The sequence below is a fragment of the Penicillium crustosum genome, assembly GCF_028827405.1.
Source record: "Penicillium crustosum strain IBT 35664 chromosome Unknown utg000003l_segment0_segment0, whole genome shotgun sequence".
NCBI lineage: Eukaryota > Fungi > Ascomycota > Eurotiomycetes > Eurotiales > Aspergillaceae > Penicillium > Penicillium crustosum.
In genome coordinates this window covers 131,985-150,189 of record NW_026623124.1, presented here as the reverse complement: position 1 = coordinate 150,189, position 18,205 = coordinate 131,985, and the positions used below count along the sequence as shown (strand labels likewise).

General features: G+C 50.3%; 5 protein-coding genes across 5 annotated transcripts; 4 read left to right on the top strand and 1 right to left on the bottom strand.

Annotated features, from left to right (window-relative positions):
• Positions 1-777: 777 nt before the first annotated feature.
• On the top strand, positions 778-5,749 carry N7487_007125 (uncharacterized protein; the record flags this gene model as incomplete). Its single annotated transcript, XM_056874855.1, has 3 exons — positions 778-868; positions 927-1,077; positions 1,126-5,749. Coding segments are annotated over 3 exons (4,866 nt in total), but the record flags the coding sequence as incomplete, so codon positions are not given.
• A 512-nt stretch (positions 5,750-6,261) lies between these two features.
• N7487_007124 (uncharacterized protein) lies at positions 6,262-6,792 on the top strand (the record flags this gene model as incomplete). Its single annotated transcript, XM_056874854.1, has 1 exon — positions 6,262-6,792. One exon carries the CDS (start codon positions 6,262-6,264, stop codon positions 6,790-6,792), a length of 531 nt encoding a protein of 176 aa, XP_056727042.1.
• Positions 6,793-7,162: 370 nt separating this feature from the next.
• Positions 7,163-8,807, top strand: N7487_007123 (FAD-dependent oxidoreductase; the record flags this gene model as incomplete). Its single annotated transcript, XM_056874853.1, has 8 exons — positions 7,163-7,264; positions 7,324-7,449; positions 7,508-7,582; positions 7,634-7,819; positions 7,887-8,145; positions 8,203-8,394; positions 8,457-8,657; positions 8,707-8,807. 8 exons carry the CDS (start codon positions 7,163-7,165, stop codon positions 8,805-8,807), a joined length of 1,242 nt encoding a protein of 413 aa, XP_056727041.1.
• A 5,909-nt stretch (positions 8,808-14,716) lies between these two features.
• N7487_007122 (uncharacterized protein) lies at positions 14,717-16,519 on the top strand (the record flags this gene model as incomplete). The annotated part of the gene is made up of 1 exon (XM_056874852.1): positions 14,717-16,519. One exon carries the CDS (start codon positions 14,717-14,719, stop codon positions 16,517-16,519), a length of 1,803 nt encoding a protein of 600 aa, XP_056727040.1.
• Positions 16,520-16,704: 185 nt separating this feature from the next.
• N7487_007121 (TauD/TfdA dioxygenase family protein) lies at positions 16,705-17,924 on the bottom strand (the record flags this gene model as incomplete). Its single annotated transcript, XM_056874851.1, has 3 exons — positions 16,705-17,134; positions 17,193-17,772; positions 17,822-17,924. The coding sequence occupies 3 exons, from the start codon at positions 17,922-17,924 to the stop codon at positions 16,705-16,707; spliced, it is 1,113 nt and encodes a 370-aa protein (XP_056727039.1).
• Positions 17,925-18,205: the final 281 nt, after the last annotated feature.

The following is an 18,205-nucleotide window of genomic DNA, read 5'->3' as shown; positions in this document are numbered from 1 at the left end:
GTAGAGGGGGCCTATGCGGGACTGAAAAACCCAGGAGTTGGGGCATGCGACGGCGTGCTATCACACGACTGAAGAAACCTAGTTTGGAACGTATCATCATCATCCGAAGCGGAATGAGGCATTTTCTAGCAGCAAATACTACTGAGGAACCTAGAATAAGGTCATCAAAAGTCCGTCTACAACAGGATCAAGTAAGAGTGATTGAGAGAGATCTGTAGCTAACAGGACGAGCAGAGGGATAAGTAAGATGATGGATTAAGTTAAGTAAGCGTTCTTGGTAGCCGTGACGAGCGTGAGTTGTAGAGAAGTAAGCGTTCGTATAACGGATGGGGCTTGTCGACAAGATATAAGTGAGCTTAGAAACCCTAGCAACAGGTGCTGGTAGTTTGGTCTGTTTGCTTAAGTCTATTGTTCTAGACCACGGTTCCTATAGGGATTCCACAGGAACTTCTCACACGCTATGTGGGAACAGGGGTTCGTGCGACTACGCAGCTCCGCTTTACACCACGCCGAGACACTTGCTAACTACTAGAAAAAGGCCCGCACCTCCCTCGACAACACGACTCTTTCGGTTAGCTTTGTGCCTTTCTCCACTTTTGATATTGAATTTCTGGCGAGAAGAAAGCCGCCACGTCAGTTATTCTAAAGATAGAATGAGCAGCTGACAAGTTTGGCGCCCGGGTCACCTAAGAGTGGGGCTAACGATGGCCTTTATCTAAGGGTTGAGAACTTTGGTCTGCCCAAAAAACCAAGCATCCTACGCATAGTGTGTTGACTATGACTTCAATATCGTTTGGTAACACAAATTCGGGCCTCCAAGCTGGTATCGTGAATGGCACGGTTAATGCGCAGTTCAATCTGCCCGCGGGTAGGTTTCAAGGGCCTGGAGATACGGCATGTTGACTAATCGCCGCTTCTTGGCCCAGAACGACCGGAAACCCCACCGACTCCTCTCTCGACCGTCCCGTTCCGTCGCGACCCAGACTTTGTCAGTCGGGACACACTGCTCGATCAGATACATGAAAAGATCTCAGCTCCAGGGTCTAGAATAGCTCTAGTGGGCATCGGTGGTGTCGGGTTAGTGCAAAAAAGGTAGCGGGTGGGTTACTGCTGACAGGTCGAAAGGAAATCGCAACTTAGTATCGAATACTCCTATCGAGTTCGATACCAGTCGCCGACAACATGGGTTTTCTGGGTTCATGCAAGCAACGCGGCCCGGTTCGAGCAAAGTTTCCGGGATATCGCCGACCAGGCCAAAATTCTCGGGCGTAACGATCCCACAGTCAACATCTACCAACTAGTCGAAAGTTGGCTCCGGAGCGGCCAGAGAGGAAAGTGGTTATTAATTCTTGATAATGTTGATGATGATGGGTTCCTTCGCCAGCCCTCTGCAACAGGTCAGCAGAGTCTGAAGGTTGGCCAAACCAATGCCTTCACAAAGCCACTATTGGAATTTCTCCCCCGAAGCCCGAACGGATCAATAATGATCACAAGTCGGAGCCAAGAGGTGGCGTTGAGAATTGTTCATCACCAGGACGTCATTAAAGTCGAGCCAATGGAAAAGCTCGAGGCGATAGAGCTCCTCCAACGAAAGGTCGGGCTACCAGCAAAAACGCCTGACATTCTAAAGCTAGTGGAAGAACTAGACTTCATGCCACTAGCGATCATACAGGCGGCCGGCTATATCGTACATCGAGCGCCCCGCTGTTCGGTATCGCAGTACCTAGAAATATTTCGGAAGAGTGATCGTTCAGCGACAAAGCTTCTTGATTATGAGGCAGGTCACCTCTTTCGTGATTGGGAAGCAAAGAATTCGATTCTAGTCACATGGCAAATATCCTTCGATCATATTCGACATATAAGACCGTCGGCCACTGATTTGCTTTCTCTCATGAGCTTTTTTGACCGACAGGGAGTCTCAGAGAATCTTCTCCGATTTCATGACGAGACACAAAACGACGATTCGAACTCGCAGGAAATTGCGATCGAGTACAATGACGAAGATACAGATAGCACATCTGAATCCAACATAGATCATAATTTCGAGGATGATATAGCTACCCTAAGAGACTTTTCATTCATCTCCATCAACAGGGACAGCACAGTGTTCACGATGCATCGGCTAGTGCAGCTGACTGTGCGTATGTGGTTAAACGCCGATAGACAGCTAGAGCGATGGAAGGAGCAATATATCATGATCCTGTGGCAAAGGTTTCCGACAGGTGAATATGAAAATTGGGTGCAGTGCCAGTCGCTCTTTCCACATGTGAAATCAGCTATGTCCCAACGACCGGAATCACACGAGTTTCTAAGAAAATGGGCTGCGCTGCTTTATAAGGGGGCTTGGTATGCACAGAAAATCGGGCATATTATGGAATCACGAGATATGGCATCTGAATCACGGAACCAAAGATTATCAATGTTTGGATTGGATAGTGAACAGACTCTCGAAAGCTCTGAAATGTTAGCAGAAGGTTGCCGGCTTGGGGGACAGTGGGAAGAGGCGGAGCAGCTCTTTGTGCAGGTTATGGAGACTCGCAAGACGAAGCTCGGGGCCGACCATCCTTCCACGCTGACGAGTATGGCCAATCTGGCGTCGACGTTCTGGAACCAGGGCCGGTGGGAAGAGGCGGAGCAGCTTTTTGTGCAGGTTATGGAGACTCGCAAGACGAAGCTCGGGGCCGACCATCCTGACACGCTGACGAGTATGGCCAATCTGGCGTCGACGTTCTGGAAACAGGGCCGGTGGGAAGAGGCGGAGCAGCTTGAGGTGCAGGTCATGGAGACGAGCAAGACGAAGCTCGGGGCCGACCATCCTGACACGCTGACGAGTATGGCCAATCTGGCGTCGACGTTCTGGAAACAGGGCCGGTGGGAAGAGGCGGAGCAGCTTGAGGTGCAGGTCATGGAGACTCATAAGACGAAGCTCGGGGCCGACCATCCTGACACGCTGACGAGTATGGCCAATCTGGCGTCGACGTATAGGAACCAGGGCCGGTGGGAAGAGGCGGACCAGCTTGAGGTGCAGGTTATGAAGACTCGTAAGACGAAGCTCGGGGCCGACCATCCTGACACGCTGACGAGTATGGCCAATCTGGCGTCGACGTATAGGAACCAGGGCCGGTGGGAAGAGGCGGAGCAGCTTGAGGTGCAGGTTATGGAGACGAGCAAGACGAAGCTCGGGGCCGACCATCCTGACACGCTGACGAGTATGGCCAATCTGGCGTCGACGTATAGGAACCAGGGCCGGTGGGAAGAGGCGGAGCAGCTTGAGGTGCAGGTCATGGAGACTCACAAGACGAAGCTCGGGGCCGACCATCCCTCCACGCTGACGAGTATGGCCAATCTGGCGTCGACGTTCTGGAAACAGGGCCGGTGGGAAGAGGCGGAGCAGCTTGAGGTGCAGGTCATGGAGACGAGCAAGACGAAGCTCGGGGCCGACCATCCTGACACGCTGACGAGTATGGCCAATCTGGCGTCGACGTATAGGAACCAGGGCCGGTGGGAAGAGGCGGAGCAGCTTGAGGTGCAGGTCATGGAGACGAGCAAGACGAAGCTCGGGGCCGACCATCCTGACACGCTGACGAGTATGGCCAATCTGGCGTCGACGTTCTGGAACCAGGGCCGGTGGGAAGAGGCGGAGCAGCTCGAGGTGCAGGTTATGGAGACTCACAAGACGAAGCTCGGGGCCGACCATCCCTCCACGCTGACGAGTATGGCCAATCTGGCGTCGACGTATAGGAACCAGGGCCGGTGGGAAGAGGCGGACCAGCTCTTTGTGCAGGTTATGGAGACGAGCAAGACGAAGCTCGGGGCCGACCATCCTGACACGCTGACCAGTATGGCCAACCTGGCATCGACATTTTGGAACCAGGGCCGGTGGGAGGAGGCCGAGCAGCTTGAGGTGCAGGTTATGGAGACGAGCAAGACGAAGCTCGGGGCCGACCATCCTTCCACGCTGACGAGTATGGCCAATCTGGCGTCGACGTTCTGGAACCAGGGCCGGTGGGAAGAGGCGGAGCAGCTCTTTGTGCAGGTTATGGAGACTCGCAAGACGAAGCTCGGGGCCGACCATCCTGACACGCTGACGAGTATGGCCAATCTGGCGTCGACGTTCTGGAAACAGGGCCGGTGGGAAGAGGCGGAGCAGCTTGAGGTGCAGGTCATGGAGACGAGCAAGACGAAGCTCGGGGCCGACCATCCTGACACGCTGACGAGTATGGCCAATCTGGCGTCGACGTATAGGAACCAGGGCCGGTGGGAAGAGGCGGAGCAGCTTGAGGTGCAGGTCATGGAGACGAGCAAGACGAAGCTCGGGGCCGACCATCCTGACACGCTGACGAGTATGGCCAATCTGGCGTCGACGTATAGGAACCAGGGCCGGTGGGAAGAGGCGGAGCAGCTCGAGGTGCAGGTCATGGAGACTCGCAAGACGAAGCTCGGGGCCGACCATCCTGACACGCTGACGAGTATGGCCAATCTGGCGTCGACGTTCTGGAAACAGGGCCGGTGGGAAGAGGCGGAGCAGCTTGAGGTGCAGGTCATGGAGACTCATAAGACGAAGCTCGGGGCCGACCATCCTGACACGCTGACGAGTATGGCCAATCTGGCGTCGACGTTCTGGAACCAGGGCCGGTGGGAAGAGGCGGAGCAGCTTGAGGTGCAGGTTATGGAGACGAGCAAGACGAAGCTCGGGGCCGACCATCCTTCTACGCTGACGAGTATGGCCAATCTAGCGTCGACGTTCTGGAACCAGGGCCGGTGGGAAGAGGCGGAGCAGCTCGAGGTGCAGGTCATGGAGACTCGCAAGACGAAGCTCGGGGCCGACCATCCTGACACGCTGACGAGTATGGCCAATCTGGCGTCGACGTTCTGGAAACAGGGCCGGTGGGAAGAGGCGGAGCAGCTTGAGGTGCAGGTCATGGAGACGAGCAAGACGAAGCTCGGGGCCGACCATCCTGACACGCTGACGAGTATGGCCAATCTGGCGTCGACGTATAGGAACCAGGGCCGGTGGGAAGAGGCGGAGCAGCTTGAGGTGCAGGTCATGGAGACTCACAAGACGAAGCTCGGGGCCGACCATCCTGACACGCTGACGAGTATGGCCAATCTGGCGTCGACGTTCTGGAACCAGGGCCGGTGGGAAGAGGCGGAGCAGCTCGAGGTGCAGGTTATGGAGACGAGCAAGACGAAGCTCGGGGCCGACCATCCTTCCACGCTGACGAGTATGGCCAATCTGGCGTCGACGTATAGGAACCAGGGCCGGTGGGAAGAGGCGGAGCAGCTTGAGGTGCAGGTTATGAAGACTCGCAAGACGAAGCTCGGGGCCGACCATCCCTCCACGCTGACGAGTATGGCCAATCTGGCGTCGACGTATAGGAACCAGGGCCGGTGGGAAGAGGCGGAGCAGCTTGAGGTGCAGGTTATGGAGACGAGCAAGACGAAGCTCGGGGCCGACCATCCTGACACACTGATGAGTATGGCGAACCTTGCTTATACCCTTAAGTCATCAGCTCAAGACAAAGCCGCTTTAATATTGATGGCTGAATGCGTTCGACTTTGCGACCAAAAACTAGGCCCGGACCATCCGCATACTATGTCTTCCAAATCCACTTTAACCGCATGGCGCGGGCAGAGTGACTCCCTATTTTCCAAGGTCACTAAAGCGTCGACTGAAACCAAAGAGGATAATCAAATCCTAGCCAGTCCCACAACAATCTCTTCGCGAGCTTCTAAACCTAGCGGATATCGTAGGCGCACAATCTTTTCGCGCCTCTTCAGCAGAAAGTAGCATTCTTCCCTGTTCAAACGCTCTGGATTAGAGCTTTGCCGTAGCGAGAGCAAAAGATAGGGGGAAAATTATCCAAAAAATTCCGTTATTGCAGCGATGAACAGTGGTTTCTCACAGTAACGCAGTTAGATATTATATCCGGCAGTTACTTTCTATCGCGTACTAAAAACATAGCTTCTGATAGTTTCTCTGTGTAAAACATGGAAGCCAATTTCGAATATAGCTGTACTTCAATTTATAAAAAGAAACAAATGATTTACCACATCATATTACTTCAGGGTGAGGCCACTGTCCTATGACTGATTGTAGAGGTTGAATGTGAACAAGCGGACACGAGAGACGGTGAATCGGTGAATCGCACTTTGTTTTCCCTCTGGGCCAATTATGAGTCATCGTGGTTGTCTGTTAACTTTAAGTTTTAAGATCTATTGACTTTTGAACGTCTCACATTCATCGTCTTTCTGCTCATCATGAAAATCCAAATAGAGTTGGCGCAATTCCCCGAAGACACCGATTCCATCCTATCGTTGTTTTCTGGCTATGCTGCATCTCTCGGCATCGATCTCACCTTCCAATCGTTCCAAGAGGAACTTGATTCCCTTCCTGGGAAATATGACCTATCGCAAGCGGGATGTCTCTTGATCGCACGGGCAGACACCGGTGTTCGAGCACTTAATATGAACGGATTGGTCGACTCGATACCTTCCCAGTTTCCCTCTGCCCTTGGATGCGTGGCACTCCGGCGTAGTTCCGATGGTTGGTGCGAGATGAAGCGTCTGTATGTTCTCAAGGAAGCTCGTGGAGAACGCCTGGGTGAGAAACTCGTCGAAGCGATCCTTGCGCAAGCCAGAGATCTGGGCTACCGCGGGATGCGCCTAGACACACTGCCTGAAATGACAGCGGCACAACGATTATATCGGAAATATGGTTTTGTGGATATTGCACCGTATTACAAGACTCCAATTCAAAGAACGGTGTTTATGGGTTGTGAATTCTTATGATCATGATACCTTCATTTTGTTGCGACCTGTTCTTTTTCCTAGCCAGAATGTATCACAAAGGAAAGACGGCAAGAAAGCAAATGTGCCCAACCATGCAGTGTCTGTCGATCATGTCGACCCAACGATCTTCAACCCCTTTTTAAGCATCCGGTATCTTCCGTTTCATCTCCGAAGTTGTGTACTTGAAGATTTGCTACGACAATCTAGATTCTAGTGGCATATATAAATCCACTTTCCCGAGGCGACTCGGAGATAAGTGTCGGGAATTTCCGAATCAGGGACACGGATAAGAGAACATAACAGTATAAGTATGAGAAATTCATCACAGGAAACCAGTCGATAAATCTAAAAGTCCTAGAGCCTCTTCAATATGACAGTATCAAACCAGCCTCTTGATGTCCTCATCATCGGCGCCGGCATTGCCGGTCTTTCAGCAGCTATTGCTCTCGGAAAACAAGGGCATCGCGTTGTGGTATGCCCCCAGAAACAAGTATCAAGTTTGCTATAACATCAGTTTCTCATTTTACTCAGATTCTGGAAAAATCGGCTTTTTTGAGGGAGACAGGTGCCGCAATGCATTTGCCGCCGAATTGCACTGCCTTGCTACGCTGGATGGGCATTGATCCGACTGAGTTCGGGGGCACATTGCTTCGTGAGGTTAGATTTGCCCTTTGATCGGTGAAGCGGTTTATACTGATCGTTTGTGCTTCTTCAGATGCACCGATATAAATCTGACGGGGAGTTGAAGTACAAGAGAGAGTTCGCCGACATTCGTCATCATTGGCAAGCAGTAGGCGAATGAAGCGGATTAAGCTCGGACAACGGTCTAATTTCATAACAGGAGTGGTACCTCGTGCATCGCGTTGAGCTGCACAATCACCTGAAGCAACGTGCCCTTGAAACCGCAACGCTGTATACACAGTGTAAAATCACCGAGGTCAATCTGGAAGGGGATTGCCCATCAGTCACTCTCGATGATGGTCGCACCTTCAAAGCTGACATGCTTCTTGGCGCAGATGGACTGCATGTATGAATATCACATTATCAACACCTCTTTTTATCCAACTCTCGTCCCTATTCTGACTGTTTTCTAGTCCCAAGTGCGCCGGAGTATCGCCCCGGAATCTCCCTCCCCATATCCCGTCGGCAAGTCATGCTTTCGTTGGCTTCTCTCCACAGATCAATTAAGGCAACATGCAAGCACTGCGGATTTTGTGCGAGACACTGGCGTGTTTCTTGAGTGCGGATCTGGTGACCGACGGCTTGTGGCTTATCCTTGCTCTGATAGCAAAATCCTCAATATTTGTGCTTTTGTCCCTTTGAATGAAGTTCAGGCAGATGACCAAAGTGACAGTAAGGGTGTCACTTAGGGGTTGACATAGAAAGACACTGACAGATTGGCATTGATAGGTTGGCAGGCAGCTGGAGACAAGACTACAATTGTCAAGGCCTTTTCTAAATTTTCACCCGGTATCCAGCAAATCATTGCAAACGCAGGCAAGGATCTCAAAGTATACGATTTGTACGATATGGAAGCACTGCCAACCTGGACTCGAGGCCACGCCGCTCTTCTGGGAGATGCAGCACATCCGTTCCAGCCATGTAAGCAACGCAGTAGCTTCAAACCGACAACGAATGTGTGACATACACTGACAACTCGATAGATATGGGACAGGGAGGGGCTATGGCAATCGAAGATGCTGTCAGTATTGCCACCTTGCTTCCTCGTGGCACCACACCGCACGATATCCCCATGCGACTTGATATGTATCAAACGGCCCGTCGGCCAAGGGTCGATTTTGTCCTCTACTACACTCGGGTGAATGGACGGGATGAAAATGATGCAGCCGGCGATAGAATGCCACGTAAGTTTGCTCTTATAGCCGAGGAGTATACTCGAGCTGACAATGATAGCTGCGGAAATGGTGAAAATCATGAGTATTTGTTTCTCGCATAATGAGATTGAGCACTCTACAAGCTTGCTGAATGGTACGCCAACAGATAAATGTAGGTAATGAATGGTAGTGCACTGTGGAAAAAATGGGATAGGACAGTACATGTGCTCTCAAACGGTTGGCAGTGCCTCGAGAAGTTGTACTATTTGCGACGTTCACACGGAATGGGCACTGGAGGCTCGCAGGGGTTGAAGTTTTGTTTGCCCAAGTAAGAGCCGAGATAAGAATCAATAAGATGCCTTGTTATATATAAAGTGACTTGTTCAGTCAGCGGTTGTTATATCTGAACTGTATATTATATACAACCTCAGGCATCAATTTAATGTCGGATTGGTCTGTATTGTAAATGTAGGGGTCCAATCAGTGGTATTCAACTCTCTGTATTTCTGTATCGGCTCTTGGTACAATTTATATGGAGCCATGATTACATAACATTAATTACAAAAATGTGTAGGATTAATAAATCCCCCGGTATGCCGGTCGTCATGCTCCGACACACCCCCTCAGCTATCCCAGTATGGGATTGCTGGACTTGTTAGATCGGCATATTGATCTCCATGGTTTAATTGACTAGGCCATTAGATAGCCTATGTCCACCATCCTGAGCATCCTTAGGAAGCTCTCATGCTTCTGGCGAGATAGCATCTTTGTGAGTCCATCTGCGACCATGCTCGCCGTCGGCACCCATCGCACCATTATGCGTCCTTCTCTAACCTCTTGCCGAAGCCAATGATGATGAATATCGACATGCCGAAGCTTCGTTTCGAAGGCAGTGTCCTCACTAGTAAGTAGGCTGATCGTTCTCTCGTTGTCGCAGTCGATCGTCATATTGTGGGAGGGTTCAAAACCGAGGCTTTTTAGTAGTCGACGCCACCATTGAAGTTGCTTCCCTGTCTCTGATAGGCCTAGCAGCTCTGCTTCAGTGGTTGACGTTGTCACGGTGGGTTGCTTGCTCGCTTTCCAGTCAACTGGTCCACCATAAGCTTGACAGATGTAGCCTGCAGAGCTCTTTCGATCTGGGTGATCTCCGTATGAAGCATCGCTTGCGAACTGTATGGAATCGATTCCAGTGCTTACTGCGTCTGCACTATATTCAATAGCTAGGTTCCGGGTAGTATATAGGTAACTGATGACCCGGTCAGCTGCTTGGTGGTGCTGGGGCCCTGGATTCGTCAAGAACTGAGCTAGTCGAGCGGTGGCCTTTGCAGCATCTGGCCTAGTGATAGTGGTGGCATAGCCTGCGGATCCAACCTTCTTTTGATAGAGAAGGATCTCCTTCGGGGTGGCTACGCCTTGGTAAGGCGTCAATTCGTCAACTGGTAGTGGCGTATAGACAGGTGGTCGATCTGTCAAATTGTAGCGGGTAGCAATGCTTGTCATATAGCTATCTTGACATAGCCAGAGCTTCTTCTGCTTCCTATCGCGAATGATTCGGATATTGAGAAACCATGATGCTTCTCCATGATCTGTCAGCTCCCAGTGGGCTTCTAGATCTCGCTCCAATTGCATGGCTCTTGCCTTAGCATTTGCATGGCTAGCAATTAAGATATCATCCACATAGAAGAAGACTATTAGCCCTTCTCCGACGAAGACACAAGGGTCTTCTGGTGCTTGTTGCAGACCTAGTTTTCGGAGTACACTAGCTGCTTCTTGTTGCCAAAGACGTGGCGAGATCCGTAAGCCGTACAATGCTCGACGAAGCTTCCAGCATTTACCTAGGGACTGGAACCCTTCTGGCATCTGCGTATACGTCGGTTTCTCTTGGCTTAGTTTGCTATTCAGAAATGCAGTGACAGCATCTCGCTGACGGAGGTCTAGGTCAAAGGCAGCGACTAGTGCAAAGATCATTCTTGCTGTTCTTGCTGCTAGCGTAGCAGCTCTCTTTTCTTCATAGGTAATCGTCTCAAGATCCCCACGAACACAGATTCGAGCCTTCAATTTCAAAAGGTAACCGTCCTGGTCGAATTTGTATGCAAAAACCCATAGTAAGGGAAGGATTTGTATCCCTCGATCCTTTGGCTTTTCAATGACTTCGAATGTCTCTTTTTCAGATAGAGAGTGGATCTCTTTCTTCATTGCTGCGAGAAAACCTTGCTGAAAAGGATGATTTATGACATCCTTCCAGTACTTGGGTGGTGGTGGGAGATCATCTCGATGGCGGCGAGCGTTTGGTTTCTCGGCGTATAGACCAGCTGCAAATGCATGTAGTAGAGCCGGTGGCTCTTCTTCGTCAATACCCTGTACTATAGTGGTTGCATATGCAAAATCGTCATCTTGTTTTGCTTTGCGTATTCGACGTCCACTTAGTATGTTGCTGGCATCTATATTGCTGGAGATCTCTCTGCTTGGTGCTAGCAGTTCTGCCTGGAGCTGTCTTTCTAGCTCATTTTCCACCTCTCTATTGGGTTCTTCATTAGGTTCTCCATTGGCTTCTTCATTGGCTTCTTCATAGGCTTCTTCATGGGCCTGATCTTCACTGAGCAGTTGATCATCTAGATCATGCGTATCCACCCCCTGATCAGGGCCAGTTTCCACCCCTTGCTGTAAGCCAGTTTCTTCATTTGGTGGGGTTAATGGTGATGGATCTTGATCCTTCTGTATGTCCTGGATCTCACCGGCTTCTTTTCTGACCGAGGTCAGAAGTATAGGTGGTAGGCTTATTGGGGTAGGCATTAATGCCTGCCTGCTCACCCCCTGAAGTGGGGTGATCTCTCGGTAGTCAACCTCACTTAGCTGAATATCTTGTGAAGTATCTGGTAGAGTATCTGGTAGAGCATCTGGAAGAGCATCTAGAAGAGCATCTGGTAGAGCATCTGGAAGAGCATCTGGTAGAGCATCGTCGGTTTCATCTTGTCGGTTTTGATGCTCACTTTCCGGCGTACTAGTTGCTTCCTGGCTAGCGATCTGATGGTTGATGATTTGCGCCACTTCGTCGGGCGTAATCTCTTCTGGCTCTCTCACTAATGGTAGTGGAATAGGCTGAGATTTCTCATAGTCCGGCGAGTATTTACGTGCTTCATCAATGACTGCATCTCGTATATACCTCACTTTCCCACTGTGTGGAAACCAGATTTTGTAGATATTAGATGCCAAGTATCCGACTAGGAAGCCGACCTCTGCTCTTGGATTCATCTTATCTGACTGAACCTGCTTCTCAATACGACAGTACGCCAAGCTTCCATATAATCTAACATTTGCTAGATTGATCTTTGGGGCTGTTGGAGCAAATTCTCTTCTTACTTCTTCCCATGGTATTAACCACTTGTTCTCAGAAGCAATGTATGTAGGGGTGCGATTCAATAACCACACTGCAGCGCTTGCGAATTCAGGCCATAGGTCTTTCGGAAGCTTGCCTTCAAGAGAGAGCATACGCATACGGGTAATGATCATCCCGCCAGATCTCTCGGCATACCCATTCATCTCTGAGTGGCCGGGTGGAGTATGATATATCAAGATACCATCGCTTGTCAAACTGTGCTCCGCTGTTTTGCCTGCTGCAGCTTCATTGTCATAGTGAAATGCCTTGATAGGTAGATTCCACTGATTCCTTGCTAGCTGTACGAACTGGTTGATCGCCAGCTGGCATTCAGGCTTCACTTCATGTGTCATTATCCAATGGAATCGTACTCCTTCCATATAGAAATGAGATATCCATCGGTGTCTATTGTATGCTAGCGGCAGTTGTATGAGATCAAAGTGGATCCTTCCAAATCGTCCAAAAGTACGTCCTACTGGCCGGCGAGAGATCTGTTTTGGTGCTCTCCCAATATGACAGGTTTGGCATAATGAAGCTTCTTCTTGCTCTGCTTCCTGGAGGACTATACCATCTACCATAGTAGCAAGCTTAGCTACGGCACGGGGCTCAATATGAGCAAGTCTTCGGTGCCAGACGTCGGGGGATGCCTCTGATTTCTGCGGCTTTACTGACGTTCTTGATACTCTTGGTACCGGTACTAGTGAGCTTGCGCTTACGGCATATGCTTGTTGCGGTAGAACCTCTCCTGGTTCATCGAAAATCCAGAGGTTAAACTGGTCCCATAGATGTACATTGACAACAGGTAGATCCTTTGGATCTCGGATGCAGTTTGTACGTTGACACCAGGTGCCCCCCTTCTTCTTTAGCATCGCGTACGACACTAGATTTGTATGGAAGCTAGGCGAGTAGAGAGCATCACTCAATGTGATTTCCATTCTCCCTTTCTGTGGATGCTTGCCGACTAGTCGAACTTTGCCTCTCCCTAGCACCTGCGTAGTACTGTCACCAGTTGTCAAATCTATGACTTCCGGCGTAAAATCAATAAACAGTGCTCTGTTATTGCATACATGTGAACTGGACCCAGTGTCAAGAATCCATCGATTGCGGAGAGAGAGCTCGCCAGTCTTTGCAGCTGAGAGTGCATGCTTGCCAATCTGTATAGCTTCACTTAGTAGCTTGCCTTGGTGCTTGCCCTGGGGCTTGCCCTGAGGCTTGCTCTGAGGCCTGCTCTGAGGCTTACTCTGGTAGGTGGTGGCGAAGCTAACGTGGTTTGCAGATTCATGATGCTTTGATTTAGCTTCATTGACAGCTTTGTCGACCCATTGCTTCCACCCTGGATCATTTGCTAGCTTCTTTCTAGCTCTCTCTAGCTTCCCTTCGTCTAGGGTATATCCTTCTGGGCGTATAGCTTCATTCATGAGCCAGCAGTTGGCCACCTTGTGGTGTGGATGACCATTGCCACATGGACATTTTCTCTTCTCGAATGGAAGCTTCTCTTGCTTCGCTTCCGGCTTTGCTTCTCGATGACCTTGCCAGGTTGAAAAAGCACTTTTTGGAGCATTAGTTGAGGTCACAGTTTTGACGCCTATCTCCCGATTTATTGCACGGAATGATTCAAGAAGATCTCGAGTGTCATATTTCTTCTTATCCATAACAATCTCTTGGTATTTTCCTTGCCACCAGATTGGCAGTACCTCTTTAACTGCATATAGGAAGTCTCGATTGGAATCTGCATCGCTAATGCCGAGGCTAATAGCTTGCTCTCTTAGTGAATTCCACTTTTGAAGCCACTGCTCAATATCACCGGTTGGTTTCTGCATGGCAAAGACCTTCCAATTCATACGGATTTCTTCTTCGTACGCCGTTGACCGAGCAAATCTAGTCTTTAGGTATACAAGCCTCTCATACGGAGTACGATATGTGATCAGAGCAAGGTGATGCATTGGGTCGAGGTAGGTAAGGATGTACTCGTTGACATCACTTAGTCCTTTTGCTTGCTTCTCCCACTTCGTGTACTTCATTTTATACACGTCCATTCGATCTCGCCAAATCCTTCGATCCTTGTCATCGCCGTCCTCTGGGTATTCCGGTTCCACCGGTTCTTGGAGAGGTATAGATCTTATTGCTTGGGATTCGGTTGTCGTCGGGGGATCTGGGTTGCAAAGGTCCCATACGTTCTTTTGCATGGCATATAGCTGCACTTTTGCAAACCAAGTGAGCCACTGCGGCGAGTCCTTCAGTTTTTCGCCCTTCATGGCGGAGAGAATTGATGCTGCCTCCATTGCTGGATTCAGGGGTAGCTGGGAATAGCTTCACAATTGCTAATTCAGGGGTAGCTAGGAGGTTTCAAGGGGTAGAAAGCAGGCTTCTAGTAGTGTACTAGATACTATATCTCAAATAGTAATGCTTTCTTCGATGCGAACCGGGCTCATAACTGTCGGATTGGTCTGTATTGTAAATGTAGGGGTCCAATCAGTGGTATTCAACTCTCTGTATTTCTGTATCGGCTCTTGGTACAATTTATATGGAGCCATGATTACATAACATTAATTACAAAAATGTGTAGGATTAATAAATCCCCCGGTATGCCGGTCGTCATGCTCCGACATTTAATGCCTTAGGCTTTGATCAAGCTCGGGCCAATCACCATTCTTGGCCGCCGCGCCCCTTAATAAACAGTTAAGCCGGGGACTCCGTGAGAATCATGTAGAGAATGTCATCTGGATATTTAAGCCCAGGTTATCCGCCGGATTCATTTCGCGTCAGGCGGAAGCCCGTGTCAAACCCGAACTTGCGTGCTACGGCGCATGCCGATCAGCGGGAAGCAACAGCCTGGGCTGCTAGTACCCCATCCCTTGTGCCCCCATCACAACCCCCATCATATACGGACCTTTATGGACCACCGCCTCCGAGGCCTATAACTCCAGGCTCACTGCCGCGACCAAGGACAGCGGGGGCAACTTCATCCCCGATTCCTCCGCCGCCGCCGACGCCTGTTCAAAAGGCATACAGTGAAGCGCGGCATTTCCTCACCGGTCTAATCAATCGTCCAATAGAATCAAACAAGCATGTCACTATTTTGCGACATTCCCATGGACTAGTTTTCTACCGTGGACCCACCACATCGGTCGCTATATCAATCTTCTCTGATGCCCCCTTACCACCTGAACACACCTTGTGGTTACAGAGTAAAGGTTGGAGCGGGAAGACTGGGATGCAATTCAAGTCGTTCCTCCGTCTCCGAGATAGCTGGTTAGACGTGACCCCGGGTATGCCATTGAGGGCCGACCAGGTGATTCCAGATGATGAACGAGCGTGGCAACGTGACATCAAGAAATTTCGGAAGAAGGCTCCGCCTCGTCCGCGCGACACACATCAGCTACGTGAGACGGCCGTTGTGCGGATTCCCGCCGAAGCCGGCGATGGTTATTTCCAGCTAGTTCTCTGCCAGGGAGTCAAGAAGAAGGTGCTGGGCAATAGCCCCGTCTTCCGGGTGCTCTCTACATCCACTGCCCCCAGTTCTATCCGTGGCGCGAGCTTGAGCACGCTGCCCCTGGAGGTTGGAGCTATGATTGTGAGCCTTTACGCTCAAACTGCAGCGCGAACCGCGGCAGGTCCGGCTGCCATGGCCATTCAAGCCAAAACTGCTGCGATTCGTCCATCGTGGGTGACAAAGACTGTGGTCCAGAAGGCTTACACTACTAGTGGCATCGAAAATCGCGTGGGCGGTATTATCAATGGCCCTAAAGGTCCTATTGGTCGTTCTCAGATAAATGTAGCAGCGCCAGAAATAGCTGGAGGCGGCCCGGTCTCTATCGATGTCGGCCCCCAGCCACCATTCCCTATGACATTCAAAGCTCGCTGTCAAACGGATCAAATATCAGTCCCCAACAACCGTGATGATACACCGAAGTTGAGCTTGATTAGAATGCCCGACTGGGTGACGGAGCAGTTAAGGGGCTACTTTTTCGGCTGGGCTCGATTTGACACTGGGCCGAGCAAAGGTCCCTCAACTGGTGAATGGTGCCCAGCTATCTTGTCTGTGAGAGCATTAGATCCCCTCCAGGCGGTGAGAGTGAACTTGGCTCAAATATCGAAACGCGTGGTTGAAATTCGCCTGCTAGAGGATGTTCCTCTCCAAACAAGCAAAATCGAGATTCGGGTTTTGGGGTACCTTCGCGCTGAAATCCCACCACCCACCGGGACCACGAGCAAAGAGCTTGCTGAGGCACAAGCGGCAGCTGCAGAGGCGGCTTTGCTCGCTGATGTATACGACGCATCTGTTGTAATGGATACTCTGGCTCATCCTGCGTGGGCCGCGGAACACCCGGCGATCTCGGACCTTCAACAAAACTCGAGTTGGGTTGATCGCACAGTCGAGGGGTATACTAATATCATCACCCGTGGGCAGAAGTTGGTAGAACAAGTTCCATTGCACCTGGTTGGAGTTCGGTCTGTTACCGATGGGCTCCGAGAGAGCCAAGTTGCTGTAAACGGGTTTTATATAGTCCGCTAATCTTTGTCAATACGCTCATGGAGCCTGTTGCGGATCCACTACGGAGTTTAATATGTACAACATCGGATATATAATATCTTATTATTCAAGATGTGATTCTAGCCAGGCTAAATTCAGTTGGATGCCTCCAAATGCCCAGTATTTACAAACATATATAGTCTTCGTTAAATCAAAATCAACAGCACTCATGGTCCAACCGGAGGCTCCGAAGCCGCCAAGTTACATTGGCGGAACAATCGCACCTCGTCAGGTTTAAACGCACCAACCACAGAATGGAGCACACCGCGGTTGTTGAATAGCACCAGGTCATTATCCTCCCAGTCATGCGGATACACATACTGAGGGCTGATGGCTGGCCGCTGCAATCTATAGACAATATCCCGCACGCGGGCCAAGTCGTCGATCGTGGTTCCATCGGCGCAATGGATCCGGCGCACGGCAGAGGGATGGATCTGCAGGGCCAACTTGCCCGTCACTGGGTTTTTCCAGGTCATTGGGAAGATCATGATCTTACTAGGGTCAATAGGTGGCAGTTCTGAGTCGGATAACTCAAGGCCTTCCGAGTGCATACCGAGCCCCGTGGATCGGGAATGGGCTTGGCTCATCCAAATATATCTGTCATGGTGTTTAGTGCATTTGATCGAAACCATAGGCATATCACAGGAGATCTTACGGGTGAGGGGCATATTCCATTTTGCTCGTCTTGACAAACTCCTTATCTTCGGGGGAAAGAAGTTCAAACATCCGCTCACCACTGACAAATGCTGTTGTGCCAAGTGGTACATCCATTGTTTCTCCGGTTCCATCATCATACAATAATGTCTGCCGGCGGCCTTTGGGCACACTCACAGCCATGAGCGTTGTCACCTGGGGCGGGTATAGGTCGTATAGTGCAGCATCTATGTGCCAGCGATAAAACCGGGTGAATTCATAGTCCTCTTCGTCTGGGATGTGATCTTTGTGGAATGTACGGTGGTGGGGGTGTCGTAATGTGATATCTTTGAGACCCTCGTACGAATCAACGTGTCCATTCCCAATCACCTGCACTTGTGGCTGGTGAGGGACAGTTTTGAGATCAGGATGAAGAATGCTTCGCTTCGCATCGATGGTTTTGCCATGTCCATAGTTGTCGGAGACTGGGTCGAAGCGCTTGGTCAGCTCATACTGGGCTTTGGGTGATAGCCCTTTCTGGTGTTTGAACACCACGACGTGGTGCTCGTAGAGGGCCTTTCGAATTGTCCCAAACTGCTCATCTATATAATCGTCAACTTGTCCTCTTGTAGTTGGCAGGAATTCACGAACCTGTTAGATTTTCCAGATCAACACCTTGAATCTCAGCACCGAAATCAATGCTTGAGCCCGGAGGAGGTTGAAGCGGGCGAACAGTAAGAGGTAGCACGGCCATGGTTTCGGGATTCTTCGAGTTTTGAGGTTCACAGATCACAGTAGGATGCCTGTAGGATGTTCTACACGTAAGTATTTATAGTTGTGGGTCGATAATAAAAGGTCCAGTTCTCTAGACCAGATTGTGGACGGTCAACGGCGTATACCGAATCTCTACCGAATATGAGAGAGATTATGTGGGACGATGGGAATAATAAAGACGTTGCCACTGGCTATATCCCCAAAGGAATTATTTGATAAGCCAAAACTCTGAATTACGGAGCAATAAGATGTTGGGGCATC